We start from the raw sequence: 7,698 nt of genomic DNA, 5'->3' as shown, positions 1-7,698 counted from the left end.
CATAAAATTATTCTAAATTATTTTATTCTGTTATACCTCCTCTCGTGGTGGATCTTTCAATCCTATAATACCGATCAACCGAAGACCATCCAATGGAAAATTTACTTCTTCCGTATCGAATTCATAATTTGTTGGAAACACTTTTGGGTCCAGTATCAAATCGGCAAATGCTAAAACTCTTTCACCTGAAAATACCAAGCGTTTTATCATCTGTACCTTTGTGAAATACAGATATCCTAATACTCCATACCTGTCGTAGCAAGATCTTCAATAGCTTTGTTTGCTGCTTCCTTTATTTCGTTCGTTATAGAAACATTATTATTTGCTACAACTACAGTATTGCAGCGCGATAATATGCACTCAGGAGCGCCTTTCATTACAACCACGTATCGAGACATGCTCTTATCGAAATGGACGCTCACCTGAAAATAACGAAAAGGTGTTAATTTCTTTAATAACTCTTAAAAACGTTTATTTTAACTGTATGTAATTCCTCCCACAATCGGGAACAATAATCAGTACTGCGAATTAAAAAGTAAATTAACTGATTTCTAAATATTAAGTTTCTTGCTTACTTGATATTTATTGGTAGAGTTAAATGGTATTTCAACAATTTTCGGATAATTTTGTCTTAATGTCGCCGGGTCGTTGTACGTGCAGAGAAAGGTTAATATTGCAGTTTCAGATGCATCGCCATGAATCTCCCCATTTTCATCAATAGTTGCCGAGCTACATAATGCACCGCATGTCTTTAAGGCTTCTATAGCTAAAAACAAAAATATTAAACTTCTACAAATAGCAGTAATATAAAAATATTAATATGTTAGGAAAATATTTTTTACCTTTGTTATTCGTTAAACTATCTGAAAATAAATTAAATGTCATTTATTCGTGATTAAATTAATTGTAGAATTTATTTTCATTTTCATTGTCTGTTAATAAGATGTATAAATGCGTTGTTTATTCACCTTTAAAATCTGGGTCCAATATTGAGTATTTGCGGTTCCAAGTCCAAATGTCTCGGACGCACATTTTATTTTTTGTCAGAGTGCCAGTTTTGTCAGAACAAATGATAGTGACGGCTCCTAGAGCTTCAATAGCCTCCAAATTCTTGACGAGGCAATTCTTCTTTACCATACGTTGGGCTGTGAGCGTCAACGATGCCGTTATTGTTGGCTGCAATCCTGTGAGACATAACATCTTGTATTACACTAGCAGCTTACAAATGTTCATGCTAGACCAATGTTTATGAAAAACAATTTTATGTACCTTCAGGAATGTTGGCAACTATAATTCCTATCACGAATATCGTAGTTTGAATAAAGGGGTATCCGAGAATGAAAGATGATGCGGCAATAAAAACACCAAGACCGAGTGCCCAGATCGACATGTACCACATGAAGCGACTAATTTCTCGACAAAGGGGTGACGGCGCGGGCTCCAAGCGTGCCGCCAGTCCGGCGACTCGTCCGAGCGCTGTCAAGTCTCCGCAGCATAGCACAACACCTAGAATTGATTTGAATATGTATAAATAAAGTTGGCCCTTCGAGCCGGGTACGCGATGGAATCTGAGAGTTCAAATCAATCTATCACAGATCTATTTTATATTATAGAATTAGTTGAAGTGCTAATAAAATTTTACCAAAAGCCCATCCTTCGACACATTGGGCTGAAAAGAAGGCCACATTTTGTGATTCTAATATATTTGTGGTCCCTTCTGTGTTGGAACGAGTAACAGCTCTGCTTTCCCCAGTCAACGATGAATTGTCCACCTGAATTAGAGCGATATTGTTAATATCAACATCAATAGTTCGACGATTGATGGTTATTTTTTTATCAGATTACTTTGAATCCTTTGCTTTCAATGATCCGTATATCGGCAGGTATGACGTCACCGGCCTTCACGTGCACGATGTCACCTTTGACCAGCTTGGCTACCGGCATCTCAGCGTTCCACACTCCATCTCGCATGCATTTCGCTGACATCGGTATCATGTTGTTAAATGTTTTTAATATCTAAAAAGGTAATTACTATGATATTTCATATGGAAAATGCATGGGGCCTGTAGGCTAAGGTCGTAAGGACGACGTAAATTAGGTAAAGGATACGTGACAAACGAAGTCTCGATACTTTTATCCGTTATATCGTAAGGTTTTCTCAATTGAACTCACCTTTGAACTTTTAAAGTTTTGGAAGAAGCTGAAGAGACCACAGATAATGTCGACCGCTATGAGCACGCAGCCCAAATACAAATTATCAGTGCTTGGATGTGCCTTCATCGATGATTCAATCACGTACGATAACAGACAAAGTATTGCACCGAACCAAATTAATATTGAAAAACCTTTTGACAAAATTATGTTGTTATTGAAGATAAATTTTAAGCTAGGGTTTCAAAGTTTTCATGGTGTAGAATTTCACACATTATAAAGTTTAATGATTTTACCAGTAAACAGGCATTTTAGTAACATCTTCGGCCATTGGAAGTGCGAGGTAGGAGTCAAAGTGTTAGGGCCGTAATACTCCAACAGTTCGGCGGCAGCATCACTTGTCAGACCTTTCACTGGGTCCGTTCCTAATCGAGTGTATAGGTCTTCTACGGAATTTTTGCATGAAATAATAGTTTCATTCGTAAATCTGATTATTTTATTAATTATTTGTTTACAGCTATTATTTATTAGTAATTTATATCATAAAAATATACCATCATCGTCAGCAATTACCCTATCTATACTTCTATACTAATATAATAAAGCGTAATAACACACTTCTTTGTTGCCTAAGATGTCAGCAATTACAACATATTTTTGTATAATTCTTTTTTTAATAATAAGTCCTACACTTACGTCACGCTTTAGGCTATATATTTTCACGATATTAAACTTATGGGGTAAATATTTTGGATTAAAACTCTAATGTGGGAAAGAGACCATAAGTTGCTGCCAACATCAAGGAGCAAGATTGCCATACTAAGGTGTATTTTGACATTTGCAATTGAGAATTTGACAGTTGTAAACAATAAAATAATTTTTTATAATTTGATGCGGATGAAGCCGCACGGGAACAGCTAGTAACGTATAATAATGAACCTTGGGTTGGATGAAAAATATACATGAAACTTTCGTGAGATTAGACAATATGAAAAAGCTATTCTAGTATGTTTTTTTTATATGAAGACAATATTATGCGAATACTAACTGAGTGGAATAAGATGTGTGTTAGTCTCTATCTCCTTTTTAAGCGCATTAAGACGAGTGCTACTGAGATCTCTTGACCGCAGTCTCCTAGGATTGTTCGGCCGGAACAGCTCCGTAATGGATGAGAAACTTGAAGATCTCCTATTATGCATTGTTTTATATCTAGTTGAATTATGAATAGTCGTTTAGAATCGACTACCTATGTCGCGACTGTCTAGATTACGAACACGTTTTTTAAAATTAAATAAATGTTTTTCATGTTATTTCTAAAAAAGCTTTATTACTTCCCTTCACAATATTATAAAAATATCTTACAAAGTATAACAACAGAATGACAACAAGTAATCTTCAAAAATGTTATTTACAAATTACTCTTAGCTTTGAGCGATTTTTTTAGTACTTCAATTTCAATATCATTGGTTTTCAAGAGATCATCGTAGTAAACTCTGCGTAGCAAGTTTTTAGTGGCAAGTATAGAACTTGCGGGTAGTTTTAAAATCTCGTTTATCTTCTCCCACGATTTCGCTTCTAATTCATCGTGCTTGTACACACGATTGATGAAACCGACCTCCAGAGCTTCCTTGGCTGACATTTTATGGTTAAACAGTAACATTTCTGCAGCCTGAAACAAAGAACATAATGTTATGGAGTTATTGGCAGTAGCAGAGGGTAACAAAAATAGTCTAACAAACCTTACCTTTCGTTGTCCAATAAGTCTCTGGAATGTTAGTGTAGAACCTCCTTCAGCAGTTATATGTAATTTTGGAAAAGGTGTGTAAAAATAAGCCTGCAAAAAATATTCATTGTAATATCTGTCTGTATTGTGAATAATTATCATACTTTTGCTTTGGTATTTATTAATGAAAATAAGTTACATTTTCTGACGCAAATACCAAATCACAGAGGGCCAAGGTTGTAGCCGCGATTCCTATAGCAGGTCCATTTACAATAGCTATTAGTAACTTGGGAAATTTTATAAACGCTTCGATAAAATCCTTTAAAAGTTTAATATGGACATCTTCAGATTCACTCCAAGAGTTGGATACGTCATTGCCGCTGCTGTAAAAGTCCGCTGTTCCGGTTACCACGACCATGCTGACACTGTCATCCATCGCTGCTTCGTTCAGTATTTTTGCCACCCGACCGTACATATTACCGTCGATTGCATTTTTCTTCCGTGGTTTGTTAAACCTTAATACTTTAATAGTGTCTTTATTGGTTTCCACAATAGTATTGCTATCATCCATTTTTTTATCTAGTATTTTCAAGACATTAGTTGTTCTGTAAATTAGAGAAACGAAGTGTTTTTACATATTAAGACACACAAACAATATTAAGTTAGGTACAATAAGCAATAGTTGTGCAAAAACGAATAGTAAAATACGTACATTATATGTAAAAAAAATCACACAATCAAAGAAACATAGTTGGTTTAGCGCGTTATTAGCGTTTTATTCTAAACTTTGATCCCAAAAAACCTGTTTATCTAGCCATTGTAAATATATCTAAATAAATTGTTAACATGGATTGAAGGAACATATACCGCCACTACGTTAAATATAATTAGAATGTAATTTATTTATATAATAACTTATTTACTTATCATTAATTAAGAATGGACTTTAATCTTTAAAAAGTAACATAGCACAGCATTTTTTCTGTAGACTACAGTTATTAGTTTGATAATAAATAATTATAACTTATAAGCTTAGCTCATAACCTTTTGAGAGAATTATAAAATGAAACTTACCATAGGAAATTAAGTGTAAATATGCAGTGTTAGTTAGTGACCTATCTAATACATGTAAACAACTATTATGATAGCAGTCTCATAGTGTTGTGCACAGCCGTGCACCTGTCATTGATTGTTTTGGGTACTTGTACTTGCTGCTCTTGTAAAAATACTCATAGAAAACCATAGATATCCGTACACTGACATTACAATTTGACATTGACAATCATGACATTAAAGTTGAAGGCTTGAAGGTGACGGAATGTGCCTAAATTATAAAATCAAAATTAAATTTTTCGTAGATGGTAGATGAAGAAACAGAAACTGTTTTATAAATAAATGTTAGGTTGTACAAAAAATATTTTAGTTAAGTAATGTGTGGTGTGCTAACTAAACTGATAAGAAGTCGTATTTTTTGTAATAGATTACCTTTTCATTTAAAAGTTACATCAGTATCTCGGAGTATCAACATTTGCACCACAATGTTCAAGTCCGCAGTATTTGATTTGGAACATGCAGAAAAAGAACAGGTTAAGGAGTTTCTCAATTCTTTTGACACTGTACTTAGTGATTGTGATGGTAAGAAAAAGATGGGTAATAATAAATGAAACAAACCTGAAATTAGAGTGTCATTAGTTTGTATTTAAAATTAATCTCGTTTCAGGAGTATTATGGATCGACAATAACGCTATTCCCGGATCTGCAGATACCATGAATTACTTTCGGAAGATCGGAAAACGAGTATTTTTCGTAACCAATAATTCTACGAAGATTCGTAGTGACTTCGCACTCAAAGCCCAACAGTTGGGTTTCATTGCTGATGAGGTATTTTGATTGTAATTGTTATAATTAATATTGAACGGTAAAAGTAATTTTTAAAGTAAATATGTAATGTTATATATGAATATTTTCTGTAATTACAGAAAGAAATTTTGTCTACATCATACTTGGTTGCGCACTACCTCAAAAGTATTGGATTTAAGAAGAAAGTTTACTTGATTGGATCAAATGGGATTGGAGATGAGTTGAATGCTGTGGGCATAAAGCATGTTGGAGTTGGAGTAAGTAGATAAAGGAATGGTAACATTTTATGTTTGAATTAAAAATCCTTATGTATAGGTGCTTCACATAGTTTAATTTATTTCTAATTTACATGATATATTAAATCAAAATACTGGTTTTTTTCCTATTTTTAAAATTCTTATTGGATAAATATAGCCCAATTTATATATTTTTATTTAAATGTATGTTTTCAGCCAGACCATGTCAAACCTGATTTCAAGTCACTGAAGCCCACTGATCTGGATTCTGAAGTTGGTGCGGTTGTTGTGGGATTTGATGAACATGTCAGCTATCCGAAATTTATGAAGGCTGCCTCATATCTGGCTTCTGAAGATTGCTTGTTTGTTGCCACAAATACTGATGAACGGTTTCCAAAATCCAGTTCAATAATTGTCCCTGGCTCAGGTACATTGGTCAGAGCGGTGGAAACATGTTCGGAGAGAAAAGCATTGGTGCTCGGTAAACCTAATGAGTATATAAGAAAATATCTAGAATCTTGCGGTTTGAATCCAGCAAGGACTTTGATGATTGGCGACAGGTACATGCTACAACATATTCATACTTTTATAAAATATTTTAAAAACCAATAACCAAATAGCTATACTAATATTATAAATAAGAGGATATAGAAGGATGGATGTTTGTTAGAAGAATCTACAAAACACATCAGTGGGTCCAGATGAGATTTAGCATAGATCTAAAACATAATCTGGAAGAACACAAAGGCAACTTACTAAGTTTTTTAAAATTCAGCAGTGATACCTAATTTTAGTCCCTTTTCCTTTCCACCCTTTTCTTAAGAAAAAAGGATGGAAATGAAAAGTGGAATTGACATTGGGATGCATACGCATATGAAGGGGAAATGTCCCCTTTATGTGCATCTCATCGGTCAATCAAAGGTAGACAACGCATCTGCAATTGTGGATGTTTATGGGCAGCTGTCGCTGTCCACTTTGGTGGATTCAGGTGGCCGCTTGCTCATTTGCCACCTTATATTATAAAAAAAAACTAGTAATAATGCAATACGTATATAGCTAGTAGAGTCAGTTAATACATGTATTTGGTACAGTAAATAAAATAATTTTTCCAAGGGATTATACTAAAATTACATACATTTGTTTCAGATGTAATACAGATATAGAATTTGGTGTTCGCTGCGGCTTCCAAACTCTCCTTGTGTTGACCGGTGTAACTTCAACGAAGGATTTGGAGAAGATTCGCAAAGAGCAAATAGCGCCATTGCCCGATGTCGTACTACCAAAGTTGGGAGATTTATTAAAAATAGTCGAGTCCTAGTACAAATACATGTTAAGAGATTCTAGATCATTGTACTGTTAATTAACAGTATGTACGTTAGAATTAAATAGAGCAATTAACATCAAATTGTGATATTTATATTAGGTATCCAGTTTTTACACATTTCTTTTTAAGTAGGTTTTCTATTTTTATCAAGTTTATTTTTGATGTGATGTGGCTCTTCTATTTATGTGGTATAGTTTATTTAATATATCAATGTTAAATCATTATCGTTTTCATTATTTTCCAGGTTTTTTTTTTCGTGAAATTATTAAATGGCTTTATTATAAGTGAGCACTGTCATTATACCATCATATACCACCCGCACTTGGCCAGCGTGGTTGACTATGGCCTAGTCACCCCATATTAGGGTAGGCTCCGAGCCCCTCGGTGGGGACGTATAGTGAGCT

General features: G+C 34.3%; 3 protein-coding genes across 3 annotated transcripts in view; 1 reads left to right on the top strand and 2 right to left on the bottom strand.

The window, feature by feature from the left end:
• LOC106109674 (sodium/potassium-transporting ATPase subunit alpha-like) overlaps nt 1-3,450 on the bottom strand; it is a 6,540-nt gene extending 3,090 nt beyond the window's left edge. The window contains exons 1-11 of the mRNA XM_013291260.1: nt 3,200-3,450; nt 2,448-2,597; nt 2,173-2,345; nt 1,846-2,016; nt 1,643-1,772; nt 1,270-1,506; nt 969-1,184; nt 843-863; nt 576-766; nt 251-422; nt 37-185 (exon numbers count right to left, since the gene is read on the bottom strand). Of these exons, the coding sequence (XP_013146714.1) occupies nt 37-185; nt 251-422; nt 576-766; nt 843-863; nt 969-1,184; nt 1,270-1,506; nt 1,643-1,772; nt 1,846-2,016; nt 2,173-2,345; nt 2,448-2,597; nt 3,200-3,350 (1,761 nt within the window). The 5' untranslated portion in view covers nt 3,351-3,450. The remainder of the gene's footprint in view (nt 1-36; nt 186-250; nt 423-575; nt 767-842; nt 864-968; nt 1,185-1,269; nt 1,507-1,642; nt 1,773-1,845; nt 2,017-2,172; nt 2,346-2,447; nt 2,598-3,199) is intronic.
• Nucleotides 3,451-3,456: 6 nt separating this feature from the next.
• LOC106109813 (enoyl-CoA delta isomerase 2, mitochondrial-like) lies at nt 3,457-5,077 on the bottom strand. The gene is made up of 4 exons (XM_013291431.1): nt 4,949-5,077; nt 4,074-4,479; nt 3,896-3,985; nt 3,457-3,820 (listed from the first exon to the last, which is right to left on the bottom strand). Exons 2-4 carry the CDS (start codon nt 4,443-4,445, stop codon nt 3,560-3,562), a joined length of 723 nt encoding a protein of 240 aa, XP_013146885.1. The 5' UTR covers nt 4,446-4,479; nt 4,949-5,077; the 3' UTR covers nt 3,457-3,559.
• A 74-nt stretch (nt 5,078-5,151) lies between these two features.
• On the top strand, nt 5,152-7,516 carry LOC106109812 (phosphoglycolate phosphatase-like). The gene is made up of 5 exons (XM_013291430.1): nt 5,152-5,509; nt 5,595-5,755; nt 5,854-5,991; nt 6,187-6,530; nt 7,117-7,516. Exons 1-5 carry the CDS (start codon nt 5,305-5,307, stop codon nt 7,286-7,288), a joined length of 1,020 nt encoding a protein of 339 aa, XP_013146884.1. The 5' UTR covers nt 5,152-5,304; the 3' UTR covers nt 7,289-7,516.
• The last annotated feature ends 182 nt before the right edge of the window (nt 7,517-7,698 follow it).

The sequence above is a fragment of the Papilio polytes genome, unplaced genomic scaffold, assembly GCF_000836215.1.
Source record: "Papilio polytes unplaced genomic scaffold, Ppol_1.0 DF821067.1, whole genome shotgun sequence".
Taxonomy (NCBI): domain Eukaryota; kingdom Metazoa; phylum Arthropoda; class Insecta; order Lepidoptera; family Papilionidae; genus Papilio; species Papilio polytes.
This window is presented reverse-complemented; position numbering and strand designations above follow the sequence as displayed.

What these genes read in the sequence shown, in the direction of transcription:
- LOC106109813 (XM_013291431.1), bottom strand. Translation starts at nt 4,445, where the DNA reads ATGGATGATAGCAATACTATTGTGGAAACCAATAAAGACACTATTAAA. An exon ending in TGGTATTTGCGTCAGAAAAT is followed by an intron (nt 3,986 to 4,073) that starts GTAACTTATTTT and finishes TATTTTTTGCAG; the next exon opens with GCTTATTTTTACACACCTTT. An exon ending in GACTTATTGGACAACGAAAG is followed by an intron (nt 3,821 to 3,895) that starts GTAAGGTTTGTT and finishes TCTTTGTTTCAG; the next exon opens with GCTGCAGAAATGTTACTGTT.
- LOC106109812 (XM_013291430.1), top strand. Translation starts at nt 5,305, where the DNA reads ATGTGTGGTGTGCTAACTAAACTGATAAGAAGTCGTATTTTTTGTAAT. An exon ending in TGTACTTAGTGATTGTGATG is followed by an intron (nt 5,510 to 5,594) that starts GTAAGAAAAAGA and finishes ATCTCGTTTCAG; the next exon opens with GAGTATTATGGATCGACAAT. An exon ending in ACTTTGATGATTGGCGACAG is followed by an intron (nt 6,531 to 7,116) that starts GTACATGCTACA and finishes CATTTGTTTCAG; the next exon opens with ATGTAATACAGATATAGAAT.